General features: G+C 42.2%; 1 protein-coding gene across 1 annotated transcript in view; it reads left to right on the top strand.

The window, feature by feature from the left end:
• The window catches only part of KLHL6 (kelch like family member 6), a 59,260-nt gene that overhangs the window by 5,265 nt on the left and 30,579 nt on the right, over nt 1-23,416 (top strand). The window contains exon 2 of the mRNA XM_003800097.3: nt 17,239-17,404. Coding sequence (XP_003800145.1) covers nt 17,239-17,404 — 166 coding nt within the window. The remainder of the gene's footprint in view (nt 1-17,238; nt 17,405-23,416) is intronic.

Raw genomic sequence — 23,416 nt, 5'->3', positions numbered from 1 at the left:
TTTTTTGGTTGTAGCCGTCATTGTTGTTTGGCGGGCCCGGGCTGGATTCGAACCCACCACCTTAGGTGTACCTATGTGGCTGGCGCCTTAGCCACTTGAGCCATAGGCATCGAGCCAACATCCTTCAGTTTTAAGACATTTTCTCATATTATTTCTCTGGTGACTACACGTTCCCACTTTTCCTTGTTCTCTATTTGTGGATCAGCTGTTAAGTAGGTATGGACTTCTAGAATAGTTCTCTAGTTTTCCTGTCTTCTCTACCTTGCTGTAAATCATCTTATTTTTATCTTACTTTTTGGAAGATTTATCTCAATTTTATGTTCCAACTTGTTGGGATCCTAGTTTTAATTTCTGAGAGCTTTTGCTTATTCTAAGAGTGTTTTTTTAAACATAGCATTCTATTTTTGTTTCATGTGGTTGTATTTTCACTTAATCTCTTTGAGGTTTGTATTTTTATTTTTATTTATTTATTTTTTGAGACAGAGTCTCACTATGTTGCCCTCTGTAGAGTGCTGTGATGTCACAGCTCACAGCAATCTCAAACTCTTGGGCTTAAGCGATTCTCTTGCCTCAGCCTCCCAAGTAGCTGGGACTATAGGTGCCCACCACAACACCCAGCTATTTTTTGTTGCAATTGTCATTGTTGTTTAGCTGGCCCAGGCCAGGTTTGAACCCACTTGCCCCAGTGTATGTGGCCAACACCCTAACCACTGAGCTATGGGTGCCAAGCCAAGGTTTATATATTTATTTTGTTTTTGTTAAATCATAACTTTGTACATTGATGCGTTTATGGGGTTCAGTGTACTGATTTGATATAGAATGTGAAATGCTCACATTGAACTAAGTAAAACATCCATCACAATTATACTCTTTTCTTAATAGTTTTGAAATGTACCATTGCATCATACACATTAGGTGAGGTCCCCCCAAATGCCCTCCCTCCTCCCACCTCCCTTCTCCCTTCCCCTCTCTCTCCTCTTGCCTTCTACTTTCTGGACTGTTATGTTTTACCATTCATATGAATGTGTATATGATTATATATTGATTTCATAGTAGTATCAAGTACTTTTGATACTTTTTTTCCATTCTTGAGATACTTTACTAAGAAGAATATGTTCTAGCTCCATCCAGGTAAACATAAAAGATGTGAAGTCTCCATATTTTCATGGCTGCATAGTATTCCATGGTGTACATATACCGCAATGTGTTAACCCAGTGTTGATGGGCACTTGGGCTGTTTCTATGTCTTGGCTATTACGAATTGGGCTGCAATAAACATTCTTGCACAAATGTCTTTATTGTAAAATAATTTTTGATCATATGGGTAGATACCTAGTAGAGGAATTGCAGGATCGAATGGTAGGTCTACTTTTAAGTCCTTGAGTGTTCTCCAAACTTCTTTCCCAAAACGGTCATTTTAGCTTGCTTTCCCACCAGCAGTGTAGAAGTGTACCCTTCTCTCCGCATCCACGCCAACATCTGTAGTTTTGGGATTTTGTGATGTGGGCTAATCTCACTGGAGTTAGATGATATCTCAAAGTGGTTTTGATTGGCATTTCTCTTATGATTAAGGATGATGAGCATTTTTTCATATATTTGTAGGCCATGCGCCTGTCTTCATCAGAGAAGTTTCTGTTCAAGTCTCTTGCCCACATAGAAATGGGGTTATTTATTCTTTTCTTATTGATTATTTTGAGTTCTGTGTGGTTTCTAGTTATCAGACTTTTGTTGGAAGCATAACCTGCAAAAATCTTCTCCCATTCTGAAGGTTGTCTGTTTGCTTTACTTACTGTGCTCTTGGCTGTGCAAAAGCTTTTTAGTTTGATCAGATCCCAGTAATGTATTTTTGCTGTTGCTTCAATTGCCTGGGGTGTCCTCCTCATAAAAGATTCTCCCAGGCCAATTTCTTCAAGTGTTTTCCCTGCACTCTCTTCTAGTATTTTTATAGTTTCATGTCTTAATTTTAAATCTTTTATCCAGTGAGAATCAATTTTTATTAATGGTGAAAGGTGGGGGTCTAGTTTCTTTCTTCTACAGGTCGCCAGCCAATTCACCCAGTGTCATTTGTTGAATAGGGAGTCTTTCCCCCACTGAATATTTTTGATAGGCTTGTCAAAGATCAAATGACAATAAGTGGCTGAGTTCATCTCTTGGTTCTCTATTCTGTTCCATAAATCTACTGCTCTGTTTTTGTGCCAGTACCATGCTGTTTTGATCAGTATAGATTTAGAGTATAGCCTGAAGTCTGATAATGTGATACCTCCTGATTTATTTTTATTTCTGAGTAATGTATTTGCTCTTTGAGGTTTTTCTGATTCCATATAAAACGAAGCACTATTTTTTCAAGCTCTTTAAATATGACAATGGTGTTTTAGTAGGGATTGCATTAAATCTGTAGATCGAGGTTTATATTTTTAAAAGACATTTCTTCTGCTCTTTGTACTGTTTATTTCCTCTATGTTTCTCTTTATTTTAATCTATTTTGTTTTAAATGCTATACTTTAATATCTAGTGGGTTTTAGATATTCATTTATATTTAAAAGCAAATCACTAAAAAAGCTAAATGGACACTGGGATGAGGTGGGATGAAGGTTTTGCTGTGGGGTCATTGGAAATTGAGCTCACTTTTGAGGGGAGAATTCCCAGATGCCAGTATTTTAAGGCTTTTCCCATGGTTCCTTTTAGTTTTTTTTTTTTTTTTTTTGCAGTTTTTGGCCAGGTTCAGGTTTGAACCCACCACCTCCAGTATAGGGCCGGCACCCTACTCCTTGGGCCACAGGTACCACCCCCTTTTAGTTTTTTAAAAGAAAGATTCTCCAGTGTTCCTGCCTGAGAGGAAATAAGCCTAGCTGCTTGTGTTTTGGGAAAGGAAAAATCTGAGTTATATCATTCTTTGGTTTTTAGATTTATATTTAATTCTCCCATTGCTGATTCCCTTCCCTCCACGAAGGGAAGCTGGTGGAATTTCTCCCGAAAACAAACCTCATGTCTCCTGTAAGTTGTTGAGAGCTTGTTGCTTTGACGGATAGAGAGGGGATGAAGACCGAGTGTGGGGATATGTGTAACTGCTTCTTTTATACAGATGCTCAGTTGATTCCTCTGTTTTTCATTCCGTGCTGCCCTGTTCCCTCCACCCACTTCCATCTTCTGCAGCATCATCAGTTCCTGAGTCTTCCTGGAGTTCTCTGGAGAGAACAAGGTCAGGATCTGACTTAGCTGGGACTCCGGTTTCAGCTTTCTTCACATGGATCTTCCATATATTTGGAACTTCCCAGTCCATAGGAGAGGAGGAATTCTGGGAGGGAAGAAAGAGAATTCACCCCAGTCCCAGGATCTATGTCAAGTCTTCCATGGCTCTCTGAGACCCAGTGAGAGATAGTGGTGGACAATACGTGTGTGTATTGCGAGGATTAAAAGAGATAATGTATTCAAAGCAAACGGTGCAATGGGTGCTGATGAAACCAGCTGGCTCTTCTTGCTGCCAGGCATTGCAGCCATGTGCTCGCATACATTGTCTCTTTTAATCCTCCCGATACATATGTATTGTGAAGTGTTACTATCATCTTCACTTTACAGAAGTGGAAGCTGAGATTCTGGGCGTCTAACTTGCTCATGGTCAGAAAGCTAGTGGGAGGCAGAGTTTTTAGATCCTATTTTTCTTCTTGTTCTCATATATGTGATAACCCCTGATTTTTGCAAACACGTACTCCCCCGAAGAACTAGGCAAAATGCAGAGGAAGTCTATGGCAATAGCTGTCCTTACTCAATGACTATTTGGATTTCTGCAAGCTGGAGAGATAATGAAACCAATTCTTTGTGTCACCTTCTATATGAGGGAGAAAACTTGTTTGACCACCCATTATCCCATTATCTCTGCCATAAACTGTCCCCAAACCCTAATCAGACACATAGAAAAGAAGTTTTAACAGTTTAATTGTGGGATCAGAGGACTGATGGGGTGGGAATGTGGTCAGCCTAGAAATGTAACTATGTAGTCACCTGATTGTGACTATAAACAGGGACCATATTAGTAGCTTAGATAATACATTTCCTTTTGGGTACCTACCTAAAAGTCTTGAGTGGAATGAGGAAGTTGGGAAAAAAATGTACGGTTGAGACTAAGAAAAGGATTAAGGAGAATAAAGCTTAAAAAGTAGCCTATGATAGGGCAGAGCCTGTGGCTCAGCGTGTAGGGCCCCGGCCCCATATACTGAGGGTGGTGGGTTCAAGCCTAGCTCCAGCCAAACTGCAACAAAAACATAGCCAGGTGTTGTGGCGGATGCCTGTAGTCCTAGTTACTCGGGAGGCTGAGGCAATAGAATCGCCTAAGTCCAGGAGTTGGAGGTTGCTGTGAGCTGTGATGTCACAGCACTCTACTGAAGGTGATAAAATGAGACTCTGTCTCTAAAAAAAAAGTAGTCTAAGATATACATTTGAATGATAAACAGCCAACTGTCAAAGTGTTCAAATAGTCTCATGGCAAAAAATGGAGGGAAGCATGGATTTAGCACTTTTTTTTTTTTTTTTTTGTAGAGATAAAGTCTCACTTTGTTGCCCTTGGTAGAGTGCCATAGAGTCACACAGCTCATAGCAACCTCCAACTCCTGGGCTAAAGCGATTCTCTTGCCTCAGCCTCCCAAGTACCTGGGACTACAGGCACCTGCCACAAATGCCTGGCTAGGATTTAGCATTTTTAAAAATTTTATAAGACTACTAACAACTTATAGGTCTACAAGTATTCCTGTGTCTGTGTTATGTCTTTGGATAGCTCCCCAGTCAAAGTCACTGTAAAGGGTTCGGCATGCTGCCTACCGAACCTCACCTTCAGTGGATCTCCTTTGGGAACGCCCATTGGTTTTCACCTTTTGGGACCCCCTACACACTGCAAAATATGTCACACTCTGTAAGTGACAGTGACCTGTAAGGGCAACCATGCTGGGATTCCCAGGGTTGGCAGAGAGAGGGAAGTAATGGTGGTGTGGGAAGGAGTTACCAGGCTTCTCTCAGTCCTCCCTGATGACTGGCCCTTGCTGTACATGGGAAAGCTTCCAGGTGGAGGCAGAGGCAATGGTAAGCTCCTTTGTTGCTGCTGCTGTCTGAAATCCTGGATTCTGACCACTTGTACTTCAGTCTCTGGGTCTGGTTCCCTGAGGGTATGTTGAGGGAACCAGCTATAATTACGGCACAATCTATGCATTTATTAATCATTATTATATATTATCTAATTGCTGAATGGCACAACGTAGGTCCAGAGGCCATGTTTAAATGTTATAATCTTCAGCTTTTTTTCCATATTGGTATAAGACATCTAGAAAGGAGATAGCAAGTCCAGGAGATAGAATTAGTCTAAAGGAAAAGAAGAATGAGTTAAGGCCACATAGGTCTGGATTAAAAATCTGGCTAATAGCAAAAGCATTGAGGATTGTTGCTGCCACGGTGGGTACACTTGGTGAATTCAAGTGAAGCTGATAATTTACTATCTGTGTTGAGTGAGTCCTATATTTTCCACTTTTAGTATTTTCCAATATTGTCTGAAACAAATACAGTGGTAAATATTTATGTACTATAGGTCTATAATCTCCTATCTGTAATTCCAAAATTCCTAACATGCCAATAAAGAAAAGTTTTTCATAACTTATTTGATAGCCAAATCTAACTTGAACTGCACTCAGGTTGGACGCACCTGTCCTGATCTCATGTGTCTACTTGCCCAGTTTTAATTTATTCTACTTAGGGCAATTATTCATATATTCACTGCTGCAGTACTAAAGCATTGGATTAAAGGGTGCTGGAAGTGTTATATACTATTTAAAATATGCTAATATCCAAAGAGTTCTGAATGCCAAAGCTACAAGATGTTTGGGTAGGGCTTATGGAACTTTATGATAAAGTTTTCATTTTGGTGTCATTTGTCTACCTTTTCTCATATGCGTATCTTTATATACTTATTAAAATAGTTTATATATAATTTTGTACCTTGCTTTGTCCCCTTTTCATCATAATCTTTTACCAATAGTGTTCCGTACTTTTCATAATTACTATTTATTTGGCTACCAGTTTTAACAGAGGTATAATATAAAAGTCATTCTTTCACTGTAGATAGTTAGGTTGCTTCCAACAGCTTATTTTTTTTTCAGTTTGGAAAATGAATGGCCAACAATTTTTCCAGCACTTTGCTGCATTCTTTTTCATTTCATTTAACCCCCACAACGAAGTCAACAGTTTGATAACAAGTAGATGGCATTATCTTTGTTTCACCCTAGATAGATCTTACCCTGATAGGTGGAATCGTTTCCCCAGGAGATCCAAACTAAAAACAGATCTCTTCACAGAGGGCAGAAATGAGGCTGTTAGGTCATTACCTGTGGCCTTTAAGTCGCCCTGGTCTGCCACGCAGCACTGTGGGCTACATACACTGAAAATGAGGAGGAAATATAAAAATCATTGCCTCTGTGCACATGTATGTATAAGCAAAGGCATGAGGCTGCCGGAACAGTCATCCTAATTTGTGTCTGGGGGCTGAGTTAACAGACCCCCATAGCAGCAAAGAGCTAGCATGTCTTAGGGTGCCTGTATGGGTGAAGGGGTTAAATAAGAAATTAGAAGGGGCTGGGTGCGGTGGCTCACACCTGTAATCTTAGCACTCCAGGAGGCTGAGAAGGGTGGATTGTCTGAGCTCACAAGTTCAAGACCAGCCTGAGTCAGAGTGAGACCTCATCTCTAAAAATAGCCAGGCATTGTGGCAGACACCTGTAGTCCCAGCTACTTGGGAGACTGAGGCAAGAGAATTGCTTGAGAATTGCTTCAGTTGGAGGTTGCTATCAACAATGACACCACTGCACTCTACTCAGGGCGACAAAGTGTCGCAAAACAAAATTAAAAAAAAAAAAGGAAGGCAGGTCAGGGCGTGCAAAGTGAAAAGACAGTATGCTTTGAAAGTATAGGGCCTCAAGAACCTATAGGACATCATTGGGGCTAGAACCAGAAACTCTTGGTATAGTGGAAAGAACTTACAGCATTTGGATTTGAATCCAGACTCTGCCATTTGTTGGCTGTGTAAATCTCAGAGTGATTTGCTTGACCTCTTTGAGGCTCAGCACCAACGTCTACTACACAATGAGGTTAATGATGTGTGTCTACATACCCCAGTGAGTCGTCAAATGCAAATAATAAAATAAATTCATTTGCCCAAATACTTTATGCATGATAATAAGTCAGATTTCTTTTTTTTTTTTTTTTTTTTTAGAGATAAAGTCTCACTCTGTTGCCCTTGGTAGAGTGCTGTAGTGTCACAGCTCACAGCAACCTCCAGCTCTTGGGCTTAGGTGATTCTCTTGCCTCAGCCTCCAAGTAGCTGGGACTACAGGTGCCCACCACAACACCTGGCTATTTTTTGTTGCAGTTTGACCGGGGCCAGGTTTGAACTCGCCACCCTTGGTATATGGGGCTGGTGCCCTACTCACTGAGCCATGGGTGCCGCCCATTACTTCTGCTTCTTTACTACAAGCCATCTTAAATTCTTTTGAGAAGGCCGTCTCTGTATAAAAGCAAGTGTCCTTTTTAACTTACATGTCATCTGCTGGCTGTAAGGATCAGCATTCTTTTATTACATCTAACTTCTGTAGAAAACTTTAAGGCCACAATAATTACAGGAGTGCTGATGCTGCTGTGACTTTAAAACCAAAACTAATGGGTTGCATCATCGTTTTTCTGAGAAATACGCAAGGATATAGAATAAAGTAATGGAAACTTGGTAGGTTTGCATGTACTGATTCAGGTCCGGAGGCAAGTAAGACCTTACTGGACTTAAAAGATCATATGTCATGCAGAGTAATTCAGCCTTATAGCAGGCTGAATATCAAGGACATTTTGGAGTTGGGGGGATTAAGAGGGAAACAGAGATCCCATAAGTAATTCTTGGAAGATGAGGTCAGTGGACACAATACACAAAATATAAAACAGAAGACAATGGAGATTAGAAAAATTAGGAAAGTATCAGGTGACTAGCAGTGTCCTGAAAACTCAAATTGCAGGTTGTGTTGGCTGGAGGTGTCAATTATAGTATTATAATTGTTTTGAGGTACCAGGAACCACACCCATTAGAGAATTCATAGTAACTGTTATAAAAATTTTTATTCCTCCATGCTTCTCCAGTGTACCACCAATGATTCGCAGGCCTTCCGTTGAGGAACACTGGATCACGCTACCTCTCTTACTGTGCGGATGCCTCGAAGCTTTCAGAACCGTAGTGTTGAGGGCATTTAAGGAAATTTCATCTATCCATCCAGTCACATAGTCATCTAATTGACACAAATGTATTTATTGGCTGTGTCTCCTCTGTGCCAGGCACAAGGAGTACAAAGATGCATGAGGTATGGTTCCCTGGAAGTCTTAATCTAGTTAGCGGAAAGTGACAAGTAAATCAGTATTTACTGTACAGGGTGGTAGGTGCTATGATGGACCACTGCACAGGGGCCATGGGAACTTATAGAAGGACATTAAATTGAACTAGAGAAAAAGTAATCTGAGAAGGCTTCCTGCGGGAGGGGCCATCTGGGCAGAGTTTTGAAAGATCAGTAGGCATTAGCCAGAAGGGGCCAAGCGAAGGGAGATGAGGGGAGCGTTCCAGGTGGAGGGAAACATCTGGGAAGGTATGATGTGGCGTAAGCTTGGGAGCCACCGGTAGAAGAGTAGGGCTGAGATAAAGGATATGCGTAGGCCAATAAGGCTCAGAGATGGGGAGGGTGAGACCATGAGAGGTATTGTGGAGGGAGGCTAAGGAGCTGGGAGTATGACTTAGAGGGAGTGGGAAGCCCTGGAAGAGTATTTAAGCAGAAAAGTGAGATCATCTGAGATCTTCTCCTTTGGGCTGTGGTATGGAGGACCCCATCAATTTACGGGGACCTTCAGGTGATGGCAAGAAACTGCAGTGAGAGGGGTTGAGGGTTGGAATGAAGGCGAGGCAGTGGAGTCGATGAGGCAGTCTCAAGCCCCGGTTCTAAGTCCTCTCTGAGGACCCTCAGGGCAGCTGGGCCATAGAAATCACCAGGTAGAGGTCTCATGAGAAAGCGGGAGGAAGTGATGTGGGGAGTGCTGCAGACAAACTGAGCCAACTCCACAATTTGCTGAAGGCCAGCTCTGAGCTTCAAGATTGGAGAAAGAAGGTGGTGGGAACTCAGACCTTTCTTCCACCCACGCAATCCCACTTTAGAGCAAAGCCCAGGAACAACACAAGCAATTTCTAAAGTAACCCAAGTCCAGAACTTAGAGTTTTTGAACATCTTGAAGGAGATACATGCCACATCTCCTATTGTAATCTGCTCCCTCTCCTACTCATATCTCTGATGGAGACCCCTGCTGGCTTTTTCCTTGAAGCCTTAGCCCTTGCATATCCTTTAGAAAGAGTTTTCTGTCTGAGAGAACTAGTTAGAACCAGGGCCTCCTTTCTTTGGGGACCATGATAGTCCACACTAGGGCACAAAGCTTGGCAAGTGTAGTAGCAGCTGGATTTTAGCCCAACTCAAGCCCCAGCCTGTGCAGCCCTGCATGTGGCCCAGTCCACGGAAGGTCTTCCTTCTTCTCTAGCTTCCTAACTGCTGTCCATTCCCAGTTGGAGGAGTTCCTGTCTTCCTCCCATTTCCGTCTTGATTTTGTCTCATGAAAGTCCAAGGAACAGGCCTGGCAGTCCAGATTCCTCTGTGGCAGCCAGCGAGGGAACAATCTAAAACTCATATATGATCATCTTTGTCTTGTTGTAATAGGGATAGCTTTTACAATTTCTGGGCATCAACATTTGAATGCCTTAAGGTGAAGATTGGGACCACTGGCAATGTGCAAGGTTCTAAGCGGTCAGAACCAAAGAATACTCAGAAAAACTCTCTCAGAGAGGCTGATCCTTAACTTCTGGATAATGACTTGGTGATCATAAGGAAGCCAACACGGCATCGTCAAGGGTTGAGATGGAAAATGTTTGGGAAAAGAGGATGATGTGGAACCTGCGGGGCCACAGCCTGGTCAGGATGTGGCAGTGGACAGTGTGCACAAATGCAGACCCTGCTCCCAGCCCAGTGGGGAAGTGAGAATCTGAGCAGACCTCACCGAAGAGGGTCATGAAGGAAGTGGTGTTTTGTTAGGGGAAGCCAAGTTTCATCCTCAGCAAGGAGGTGGAAGGTGTCAAGATCAAAAGCCAGTTAAGTCAAAGAATAAGCACCATGTTTTATAATATAACACCTTAGGTCTGGCTTGGCGCATGTAGCTCAGCGAGTAGGGCACCAGCCACATGCACTGAAGCTGGTGGGTTCAAGCCTGGCCCGGGCCTGCTAAACAACAATGACAACTGTAACCAAAAAATAGCCAGGAGTTGTAGTGGGCGCCTGTAATCCCAGCTACTTGGGAGGCTGAGGCAAGAGAATCGCTTAAGCCCAAGAGTTTGAGGTTGCTGTGACCTGTGACGCCATGGCACTCTACTGAGGACTACATAGTGTCTGAAAAAAAAACCCCAAACCAAATCAAACCAACCAAACAAACAAACAAATAAAAAAAATACACACACCTTAGGTAGGCAGACTTAGGCTACACCAATGGGACTGGAGTTCCAATCCAGAGAGTCACCAGATAATACAGTTCTCCACACACATGCCTTGTTCAAGGTCACCAAGGAGGTCATTGTATAGAGAAGAAGTGTGGGTTTGGAGAGTGTAGAGTGGAACAGGCAAATCAACGTGGTCTGCTTGAAGCATAGGACTGTTCTGTCTGCAGGTTTCTTCCCGTCCATCATCTATCCAATCCATCTGTCTAATAATTGTCTACTATGGGCTAGTAAATAAGAATTGAGAAAGAAATAAAATCCAGCCCCTTTTCTTTAGATCCTTACAAATCTAATAGAGGACAAGGAATATTAAAAATAGATGCAGCCAAGTGTGCTGGGTGCCTATAGTCCCAGCTACTTGGGAGGCTGGGGCAGGAGAATCACTTGAGCCTGGGGGTTCGAGGCTTTGGTGAGCTATGATCATGCCACTGCATTTCAGCATGGGCAACAGAGTGAGACCCCATCTTAAAAAAAAAGTGTATATATATATATGTATATATATATTTCATGAAATATATTTATACATTTATTTTATTATTATAAATTTAAAAATATATTCATAAATTTAAAATTTTTATAAAATTTTTTAAAAAGTGGATCTAATAGAATGTAAATAGAGAGGCCTGTCTGGAGCCCGAGGGTGTTAATGTGAACACAGGAGCATGTTGGAAACAGTCACCGGTGTATCTGCCTGAGGGGCTGGGGAAGGGCGTGCACAGACGAGACTTAAAATCTTCTTTTCTGGGCACTCTTATCTTTTTGGCATTGGGCCCCTTGCTGCTCAGGCTTTCCCTTGCCCATTGTATCAGTCAGGACCCTGCACTGCAAGTGACAAATATTTAGTTCAAACTAGTTTAAGCATAAATAAAATAAAATAGTTTATGTAATTTTTAAAAAGTCTAGGGATATTTATTTCAGGCATAGTTGGGTCCTTGGACTCACAGTAATGTCATCATGACTCATTTTCTCCCTGTCTCCCTCTTGTTCTGCTTTGTCTGTGTTGGTTTTTCTCTTAAGGAGAATCTTCATCCGTGGAGACGAAAAGGTCGCCAGCATTTCTGAACTTTCATTTCTAGCAACTCAGCAAGGTTATGAGAGGAGATTTTTTTTCTTGGTAATTCCGGGGAACATTCTGGAATTGGCTCCGATTGGACTGGCTTCCTTCCTGGGCCCATACCTAAACCAGTGGCTGAGGCTTAGGGGACATGTAATTGGACTGTGCTCAGCCTTGGTCTAATAGGTGAGCCTAACTTCATTCAAACCTCTCAGACTGATCTTGGAGGAAGGGTAATTCCCACTGGGAAATCTGGCACTCCTACTAAATAGGATAGGACTGAGTTGGGCAGGCAAACAAGGACTGTCCATTATAACTTTGCGACTGACTCATCACTGAAGCCTGACCACAGCATTTGTTGTGACTGATGTTCTGTCTTGTCTGACCTTGCAGGTCAGAACAAGCCCTTCTGTCTGTCATAAATTTACATGGGCTGAGTTACATGATGTGCTGAGGCATTGGCAATGGACCAGCGGGGCTTGGAGGGGTTCTGGTTCTATAAGAACATAACTAGAGTTTGATCCCCAGAGGTGCCATGTGCAGTGTCTGTGAGGGGCAGTGAACTTGGGTAAGAAGCTTGGCAGAGGCAGTTCTTTCAAGGCCTGATGATGCTTAGCACCAGGTGGGGGCAGCTCCGAGGAGAGCTTGTCTTCTAGTTTGGAGAAAAAGTCAACTGGTGGCTGGGCTTTGAAGGAGCTGACACCATTCCCCAGAGAGGCGTACAGTGCTGTTGATCATGTCTCTGGAGTAGAACGAGGGAGGGCCATGCACTCCCAAATGCTTCTCTGAAGGCATTGTTCCAGGTTTGTGAAATTTACAAGTGCACTGTAGGTGAGAACAGAATCTCACACCATTTCTTAATAGCAGGGCTGTGCTACTCGAATATAAACTGCAAGGCCTTTTCTATGCATCTAAGTTTGGAAAGACCTAACAAGCTGAGACAAAGCTTCCTTTCATCTGAGCCTTTCCAGGCTGGGGACCTTCCCCCGACCCTCCTTGGGAAGCAGCCCTAGGCTTCATGGAATTATAGAAGGGCTGGACCTGAGAAGACTAAATGAAGAAGCTGTAGGTAGGGAGAATTCTCCAGGAACTTGTCTATCCCAGCACTGTGACCTATTGTTTCCTTGACTTTGATCTCTGTTCAATCTCCTGAGGAGTGAGCCAAGGAAGCCATTATTGGAGAGTGGGGGTGTCCCCTTTCTAGGGGAGTTGTTCTTAAACTTAGGTTTGCAAGGATTTATGGGTGGGGGGCAGGGATACTTAGTAAAATGCATATCCCTAGCTGCGCTACCAGAAATTTTGATTCAGTAGGTCTAGGTCGGTGGGGTTCAGAATTCTACATTCTTAATATGCACCTAAAGGGTTCTGATGCAGCCGGTTCAGGAAACTCTAGCCCGGGCTAGAGCAGTACTCAGCACCAAGCCAGAGCTCATTTAAGAGCCCCTCAGTGTGCAAGGCATTGAATTGGACCATACATACATACCATTGGACCATATGTATACACACACACACACACACACGTATATAATTTAACATTAAAACAGCTTTCCATCAGACTTTCCCAGTTTTCCTCTGAATATTCAGGAAAATGCACCTTTTGTTGACCTCTCTAATCTTAAAATGGCATTCTAGGTGCAATCGCACTTCTAAAGTTCATGTTAATGGGTCTCCAGAGATAGGTCACCTCAGTTTCGTGAAGTTTCATTTGTACACAGGATCATTGCCCACCCTCTCCTCCTGAAGGTCCTGTTTTCTGTGTATTCATGTATATGATACTCATTTGAGTGATGGTCACTTTACCTTCTGAGATGATTGTAGATCTGGGTGACCCCCCATACCTGGTGCTCTAGAATCGTGTTGTCTAATGCAGGAGCCACTGGCCACCTGTGGCTACTGAGCATCTGCATTGTGGTGAGTCTGAACTGAGATGTGCTTTAAGTATAAAATATATGTGAGGGATTTTGAAGACTTAATATGAAAAAGATAATGTAAATTATCGTATTAGTGATTTAAAATATTTCTTACATGTTGAAATAATATTTAGGTATATATTGGGTTAAATACAACATTACTCAAATTGATTTTTATCTTTTTACTTTTTAGCAATGTGGTGATTAGAACATACTGGTGACATACATGGCTCATGTTACATTTCTTTTTTTTCTTTTTTGAGACAAGAGTCTTACTGTGTCACTGTTGGTAGAGTTCTGTGGTGTCACAGCTCACAGCAACCTCAAACTCTTGGGCTTAAGTGATTCTCTTGTCTCAGCCTCCCAGGTAGCTGGGACTACAGGCTCCCGCCACAATGCCAGGCTTTTGTTGTTGTTATAGTTGTCATTGTTGTGGCAGGCCCGGGCCAGATTCCAGGTTCCAACCCCCCAATCCTAGTGTATGTGGCTGGTGCCCTACCTACTGAGCTACAGGCACTGAACCTCATGTTACATTTCTGTTGGGTAGTTGCTTTAGTGCAGTGATTTTCAAGGGGCATGCTGTGGCACACTGGTGTGAAATGAGAGAATCTTAGGTGTGTGATGAAAATTTTTAAAGAACATTAATCAAATTACTTTCAAAAGAAGTTCAAAGCACAGTAAGTACATTCTTTTTTTCACTCTTTTTTTTTTTTGATAACATAATTTAAGTGTGCTGTGGAAGTTTGACTCTCCTACCCACCCCCAGTACCCCATGGCTATAGGTTCTTCCCCACAAGGTTCTGGAGGGGGCTGTCTGGACTCTTGAACTGAGGCAGTGGCCTTTATGATTTCAGAATCATCCTCAGGGTAGTTTCTCCCTCTTCTTGAAGACTATGTAGGGCATGTTTGCAGCTAAGTGTCTCTAGTTTTCCATATTGTTAAATCCAAGAAGTCTAGAAGTCTGATGGTCTTTCTTCATTTGTCTTCTCCCTTCAGTCCAGAATGGCAATGTTTCTGGACGCGTAATCTCATAAGCATTTTGTCAAATGATTGACCCACCACAGCCTTGGTGTTCTCTTCAGATTATGCTTTCTCAATTTTTGTAATTTTGTAATTTGTCAAGTCTCTAATTTCTGGTTCCTTTTGGCTTAAAAATTCCTTCTTCAATTCTTCTCACTCTCCTTGCATTTTACTGTAAGTAGTTGGAAGGAACTAAGCTGCTACTTCAGCATCTGTTCAGAAATCTCCTCCACTAAGTAGTCAGCTAAATATCACCACTCACGAGTTCTGCCTTCCACAAAGCACCGGAACACAGTTCAGCCGAGCTCTTTCACCTTTGCTCCTTCCAGTTCCCAATACCTCATTTCTCACTTTTGTCTGAGAGTTCACCAGGATAATCTTAGTGCTTATATTGCTACTTGCATTCTGTTCATGGCAATCTAGGCTTCTTCTAGCATTTCCTCAAAACTCCTTCAGCCTCCATCTATTACCCATCTCTACATTTTTGGCCATTTGTCATCCCGGTACCCCACTTCTCAGTACCAAAATCTGTCTTAGCTTGGGTTGCCATAACAAAATATCACATGTTAGATGGATCAACCAACAAGAATGTATTTTCTCACAGTCCTGGAGGCTGGAATTCTAAGATCAGGGTGACAGCATGGTTGAATTTTGGTGAGGGCTCTTTCCTGGCTTATGGATGGCTGCCTCCTTGCTGTTGCCTCATGAGGCAGAAAGAAAAAGAGAGAGAGAGAGAGAGAGAGACGGAGAGGAAGAATTCTGGTCTCTCTTCCTCTTCTTATAAGGACCTTAATCCTATTAGATTAGGACCTTAACCTTATGACCTCATTTAACCTATCTCCAAATATAGTCACATTGGGGCATAGAGTTTCAGTGTGTAAGTTTTTGGGGACACAATTCAGGCCAGAGCACTGCCTAATATTTAGTTCCTTTCTGGCCCTAGCCCAGTATCCTGAATGCAGTGGGTATTCTGAAAATGCTTGGTGAATTGAAAGAAATTGAGTTCCAGAGCTTCCAAGGGCAGCTTATGGAATTGCTGGAGCCTAACAGCCATTGGGAGGGCAAGAAAGAGTGAACAGGTTTTCATGTGAATGAGATTGAAGGAATTATCTCAGATACAGGTATTAGGCACAAGCCTTATGGGATAAGAACGTTGTGAGGCTGTTATTCATCCTCAAGAGAAAGTCCATCTAGTCTTTATTTCTAATAAAGACTAATTCCATTAGTCTCTAATGCCAAGAGCAATAATACTTCTTCTGAGCATTCAGACTTGTGAAAAACATATCACAAGAATTGTGAATTGTGTAGCTGACCACCTACAGTGACTGTGCACGTCTAGTCTGACTCATGGATTATCTTCATCTTTTATAACTCATGTTTTTCTGTCTTCTTTCTCCTGCTTTAAATGTATGCAATCTTGCCATATTTTGGTCACTATTTAAGTTTTCAGAATTCTAGACATTTTTTCAGAAGCATGATATGGTTTAAATGTATTTTAGAAGCACAGTAGAACCTCTGTAAGTTGACCATCCAGGTGACTGTAACAATCTGGTCAACATACAGAGGCAGTCACGTAAGTCACGTAAGAACACAGGCCTGTTCTTCTGATACATACATGTGGGTGCATATCCGGTCTAGGAAAATTAGGTCAACTTAAAGAGATGGTCAGCATAGGGAAGTGGTCAACTCTGGAGGTTCTGCTGCAAACAAAATTGCTCTCACGTTATCTGAGAAATATTAACAGTTCAAATGTCAAAAGTCCAAGAAGCATGATAAATTCACACTTGAGCCTGGCATGGAGTGAAAAAAGAAAAAAGCCTCTGAATCTCTACTTATCAATTAGTTATGGGGTTATTTCTTACAAAAACACTTTAAAAATAGGTATTAAAATCCTCATTACAAATGAGAAAACGGAAACTCATATATACAGATTAAGTAACATGTCCAACTTCTGAGTTGATGGAGCTGGTGTTCAAATCCTGGTCCATCTAATGCTAAAACCAACATCCTTTTTTCCCATGTTTTTTGCTTATTTAGAAGCTAAAGATTTAAAAGTCCAGTTTTGGGGAAGGAGCAGGAAGGGAATAATCCCAAGGTGAGACACAGTAATGACCCTGGTGCGTTCTGTCCCCGGAGGCTCCCAACTGCTACTGGGAACCCCACAGACAAGGGCTCAAAGGCTTGGCCTCTGGCGCAATTGGCAGCTACAGGAGCTGTGCAATCCTGGGGGGCATCTAGGCCCCAGACAGCCTTGCCAGTGTGTGAGACCAGGCTCTAAGCCAGAGGAGAGTGGGTGTGAAAACCAGGAACCGAGTAAGAAACCCTTTCTGGGTACTGGGAGTAAAAAGACAGATTAGGTTTGGGGCCCCCACAATTCTCCCATACAAATCCTTTGTACTTTGAGCCAGTAAATGCCATTAAAATAGATCTGAGACTGGCTTTGGGGACCACAGCTAGCCATGGCAGAGCAGGACAGTTCAGCTCTGTTCAGTGAACATGGACTGAGTGTCTGATGTGTGGGGGTGCTGGAGAAACAGGGAGCCATCAGCATAGGTCCTGGACTTGGGAACCTCCTGTTCCATGAGGGCAGATGAGTCTGAATAGGGATCCCCAAGGCCTGGAACCTGGATCATGGTAGGATTCACCTTTATGCATTTCTCTTCCAGGGCCATGTTCTGCAATGATTTGAAGGAGAAGTATGAGAAGAGGATTATCATCAAAGGGGTCGATGCAGAGACCATGCACACTCTCCTGGACTACACCTATACTAGCAAGGCGTTGATCACCAAGCACAACGTCCAGCGGGTCCTGGAGGCTGCTAATCTCTTCCAAGTGCGTGAGCAAATGGGCTTGGTGCTCACCTCTGAAGCAGTGATTTCCCAGGGAAACTTGCCTAGACTGGCTCCCTGTACCTTAGCTGTTTATAGTTTCACCACATACACACACACACACACACACACACACACACACACACACACACACAGAGCTGGGCTTGTGCTTACTTGGAAGATGCTCATTTGGAGATTTTCTGAGAGGTGGTGAAATGGAGCCGGGGGTGCTTGGTGACTACAACCTACACTCGTTTCCTGACTCTGGGGGAAATGATTACAACTGGCAGAAGCCTAACTGGAGCCCAGCGCTGCAGTGAGCCCTTCACACACACGGCTTTTAATCCTTAGCTCAACCTGGGGATGTGTTTACTGTCCCTCTTTTAAGGGTGGGGCAAGTAAGCCAAGTGGAGAATAACCGGAAAGACTGATTTGAACCCTGGGCTTTGTGAGTCCAGGGTCTACATCCTTGCCAGTCTCTAGGGCAGCAGTGTCTACATTCTGGGGGAAGTAGGACTTTGGGAGGTCAGCATGTTGTGGTGGCTGTGAAAGAGAGCCATTGAGAAGGAAGAGGGATTATAGAAGATTATGTAGAGAACCCACAGAATTAAATTTTATTTTAAAGTAACATTTATTGCTCCCATTTGATCATGTTTGCTTCAATCTGATTATACTAATTATATTTTAGCTTCATAAAATAATTAGACTCATAGATGATGTCAATTACACCCAGCTGTCACATAGGTCTCATCCCAACTGGCCATCTTTGTCTGAGTTTAAAATTACACCACTGGGCTCGGCGCCTGTGGCTTAAGTGGCTAAGGCGCCAGCCACGTACACCCAAGGTGGCGGGTTCAAATCCAGCCTGGGCCTGCCAAACAGCAATGACGGCTGCAACCAAAAAATAGCCAGGCGTTGTGGTGGGCACCTGTGGTCCCATCTACTTGGGAGGCTGAGACAGGCGACTTACTTGAGCCTAGGAGTTGGAGGTTGCTGTGAGCTGTGATGCCATGGCACTCTACCCAGGGGGACAGCTTGAGGCTCCTTTCTCAAAAAAAAAAAAAAAAATTACACCACTGAACTCCATTCCATTGGGGTAAGACAGAGATCATCTCATTGCCTGGTTGTGGAGACTTAGGAGAAACAGAGTTCAGAGACAGGTCAGGTCATTCCCAGGGACCAGGGACAAGCATCAGATCTTGTCTATGGTGTGGAATTTTGGGAGGTGCTGTCTACTTGGTCATCACAGTGGAGGGGAACAGAAAACCAAAGTCTGGGAAGGTGGGAAAGAGGGGTCCAGGGCTCAAGGCCACTAACAGTAGAATTAACTTTGTGGAGGCCATAGTTTGGGCAGGATTTATGTGGTCTAGCTAAGAGTGGAAAGAGGCAGGAAAATCAACCACAAAACAGCTCCAGTGAATTTTGAGTAGTGGGTTGTGGTAATGTCAGACAATTTCATGGCTTGGTTTCCCCAGCGTCTTACAGCAGTTACTTCCGTCAGGGCTGGTCTTGCCTTCCCTGTCAGGTAACACCCTCACGCCCTTGGACCCTTTCTCTGTCCCTTTCTGCCTCACTGACCAGCAGGGAAGTGTCCCTTACGTGGAGGGAGGGACTCAGCCGCTTCACGTTCAGCACTCTCGCCTCAGCCCTGCCTACTGCTCCCACCATCTGTCTTCAGGGAAACCCTTCCTTTAGTTCAAATTTTATGTTTTTTTCCCCTGAACATTTCCTAAAAGGCAAATATTTCCCATCTGTACTCCCTGAAAAGGGCCAATAACCTGCAGCAGACTTATCCTGTTTACCACCATTCAGTCTAGCCATAACTGCCATTGTTATTTCTAGGCTAATCTCCTTTTCTGGGGCCCAGACAGGGTTGCTGGCTTGTTTAAAACACCGACAATAAGAATAGTAATGGTACTCATTGCTTCCAGTATAGTGGTGTCTGACCCCAAAGCAGATGCTCAATGAATAGAAATTTCATTGAGTACTTTCCACGTGCCTTGAGGACAAAGTTGGGGCTAGTAGTCAGGTCCCCTATTATTCCCACTAGCTAAAATCAGGTCCTATCCAATAAACACGAACGCATGACAGAAACATTAGAATCATATACAAGCAAAAAGAACACAAAAATTGTCTACAGTCCCCTCCTCATTCAGAAACAGTCTGACAGCTTCTTTGCAGGGTGTGGCAAATAGCATAGCTTTGGAGCCAGAGTGCCTGGATTTAAATCTTATCTCCATCACTTACCAGTGGTGTGACAGTGCGCAAGTCATAATGTCTTTGTTTCCTTTTTGGCAAAACAAGGATGATAATAGAGCCTATTACATGGAGTTGCTGTAATATTTATAAAATATTTAAAATAGTGCCTGGTACGTGGTAAATGCTATCCATGTGTTTGTAATGTTATTACCTATTACATCTGTACTTTAAAAAAAATAAAAATATAGTGTCCTATTGGGCATACTGTTTTTAATCTGTTTTACAAACACTGTAATCATCTTTTCATGTTAGATGCATTTTTTTTTTTTTTGCTAATCTTAAACACTTCTTTTTTTTTTTTTTTTTGAGACAGAGTCTCACTATGTTGCCCCTCAGTAGAGTGCTGTGGCATCACAGCTCACAGCAACTTCAAACTCCTGGGCTTTAGTGATTCTCTTGCCTCAGCCTCCCAAGTCGTTGGGACTACAGGCGCCCACCACAACAACTGGCTATTTTTTATTGCAGTTGTCATTATTGTTTAGCTGGCCTGGACCAGGTTCAAACCCACCAGCCTCAGTGTATGTGGCTGGCACTGTAACCACTGTGCTATATGCGCTGAGCCATGTTAGATGTATTTTTATAAAGACACTTACAATAGCTGAATAGAATTGAGCAATACAGCAATTTAGTGAATCAATTCTTATAGCTGAAAGTTTAGGTTGTTTTTATCCATTTAACTATTCAAAACAATGTTGTCATCAACATCCTTTTATTTTTATTTCACACAGATGAGATAAATATCCTAATAGAAATAAAATTAACTAAGGACATGAAATTAAGTCAACAAGAAAATCACATTTGTGTATTGTGTTGGCCAAGAGTGTATAGAGTAAATAATATTCAGTGTTTGCAAAATGGGGGAAAATAGGAACTTCCAACCATGGCTGGTAGAATTTTTAATGCAAACCTCTTTAGGGGAGTCACTATGGAAGTGGATATTGAAAACTTTTAAAACGCACATGCTAAAGAAATAAGTACGGATGTTCAAAGTAGTTCATAAAAATAGCTTGTAGTGGGTTGAATTGTGTCTCTAGAAAGATGTCTAAGTGCTAACCCCTGATACCTGTGAATGTTACCTAAGTTGTAAATAGGGTCATTGCAGATGTAACTCAGTTAAGGATCTCGAGATGAGTTCATATTGGATTTAGGGTAAGTCCCAAGTCCAGTGACTGGTGTTCTGATTAAAGGAAGGAGGGGAGATTTGACACAGAGACCCAGAGAGAAAGTCATGTAAAGATGTCAGCAGAGATTGGAGTTATGCAGCCCCAGACCAAGGAATAGCAAGGGTTGCCAGCAGCCACCAGAGCCATAGGAAAAAGCGATGGAACAGATTCTCCCCCAGAACTTCCAGAGGGAAGGAACCCGCTGACAACTTAACTTTGAACCTCTGCCTTCCAGAACTGTAAGTAAATAAATTTATCATTCTTTAAGCTGCCAAGTATTATTAATTTGTTATGGCAGCCCAAGTAAACTAATACAAGCTTAAAGAGTCAACTATAGCTTAAGTCTTAAAACACTGTAATCATTTGTTCCCATTCTGTCCTCTGTCTTCTGGAGCAGCTAATTTTACTTGTTTTAAATGTTTCTTCTTTTGTTTACTTCTTAATTTTCTTGTATTATCTCTTTGAGACCGTCTTTCCCACTCTTTTATTTTTATCTATTGTCCTCTAGAGCTGTAATTAGTTAGGTGTTGGACCTCCTGTATTTAGTTTTTCTTACCTTCTCTCTCCTATTGACCATCTCTAGTTTTTTTGTTCTATGCTGCTTTCTAGGTGATTTCTTCAAACTTTACCTTTCACCTCTTCTGTGAAATTGTTTATTTTTGCCACATTTTTAGTTTCTAAGAGTCCTTATTATTTATTTTAGTAGATTGCTACTCTTGTTTCTTATTCCTTTGAAGCTGTTAAATTTTGTCTGCTCTCTCTCTCTTTCCTTTGAGTTCTTTTGTCTGATTGTTTGCGTAGGTCTCCAACTTCCATCTTAGAGGATGTTTCAGTTTCCTGGGGCTGCCATAACAAATTACCACAAATTGGGTGGCTTAAACAAAAGAAATCTATTCTCTTGTTTAGAATAGATTTTTAAATAAATCTATCCTCCGGGTTCTGGAGGCCAGAAATTTAAAATCAAGGTGTCAGCAGGGATGTACTTCCTCTGGAGGCTCCAGGGAAGAAGCTTCTTTTTTCTCTTCCAGTTTCTGGTAGCTGTTGGCATTCCTTCACTTGTGGGTGTACCACTCTGATCTCTGCATCCATGACCACATTGCCTCCTCCTCCTCTGCACGTCTTCTCTCCGTGTGTTTTATAAAGACACGTGGGATTATATGTAGGGCCCACCCAGATAATCCTGGATAAGCTCCTCCTCTCAGGCTCCTTACCTTAATCACATCTTGTGACACATAGAGTAATGTCCACTTTTTTGCCATATAAGATAATATTTATAGGTACTGAGGATTATGACATGGAGATTTTTTTTTTTTGAGGGGCCACTGTTCAATCCACTACAGAGGATTTGTTCAAATACTCTTTTGATTATTTGATCCTTGGCCGCCTCCTGGTCATACTTAAGACGAAGGGTTGAATAGGCTAGTTGGAAGCTTGACGCACATGGGTCAGGGTGAAAAGCTAGTCATCTGGAGAGTGGGACTTTCATATGTCAGTATCTGTTGGACTTTGCGGTAAGTGTTCTGGACTAAGTGTGGGTGCAAATCTTTACTTAATCTCTTTATTTTCAGTATGATTTCACATGTGTCTTCCTTGGTTTGGGGTGTCCCTGAGTCCAGAACCATCTGTCTGGGTTCTCCAGAGAATAAATCTTCTCCTCCAGTGGGAGTGGTCACTGAAGTTGTTGGACTACAAGAGGTGGAAGGACAGTGAGCTTACCTCCTTTAACCCACATCTTGCTATCATCCCCACCTATCCTTGCCTTCCTGCTTTCTTGACACTTTAATATTCCTGTTTTGGGGGCTCTGAGAGACAAACTTGTTCCTCTTCAGGCACTTGTTCCAACCTTCCTCCTCTTAGCAAAGACGCTTACCAATCTCCATACTCTGCAGTTTGAGGTTACTGATGTCTCCTGGTTTCATTGAAGATGGTGTTTGTGTATCTGTTTTTCGTTCTCCTTTCAGTTTTGGGTGATTTTTCAAGAGAATTATAAAAATGCATGAGCTATGAAAGACTAGTATTTTATGTCATGTTGCAAATATTCTTTCACTGGTCCTTTGACTCAAAATTTTAAATCAAGGCTTTTTTAGTATATGAAAGTTTGTAACTAGTATTTAGTCAGAACTATTGATGATTTTCTTGATGACTTTTGCCCTTGGAGTGTATTTTTATAAAGGCTTTTCCCATTGCTTGATCATATACTTATTCATTTATAATTTCATTTAGTCTTATTGTGTTTACAGCTTTGATATTTAAATCTTTAATACATGTGAAAATATTTTGGCCTGCAGTTTTTTTTTTTTGTCCTCTGCCTAGTCCTCTTCCTTCTTTCGTTTTCTCTCAAGTGGTGAGCTTTAAAAAAGAGTCTTGTTTTCATGAGAAAAGTGTGTGCCAACAGACACAGCATAGAGACAACCGGCCTTTATTTTTTTTTAATTGAATGGTAACTATGTACATTAATGCACTTCTGGGGTACAGTGTGGGGTTGTCACACACAATCTGAAATACTTCCATCAAACTGGTTAACATAGCCTTCATGTCATTTTCTTAGTTATTGTTCTAAAACGTTCATATTCTACTCTTAGAAAGATTCACTT

Source organism: Otolemur garnettii, unplaced genomic scaffold, assembly GCF_000181295.1.
Source record: "Otolemur garnettii isolate 467f Iridium unplaced genomic scaffold, OtoGar3 scaffold00166, whole genome shotgun sequence".
Taxonomy (NCBI): domain Eukaryota; kingdom Metazoa; phylum Chordata; class Mammalia; order Primates; family Galagidae; genus Otolemur; species Otolemur garnettii.
The sequence above is the reverse complement of the archived record's forward strand: the minus strand, read 5'-3'. Positions and strand labels throughout refer to the sequence as shown.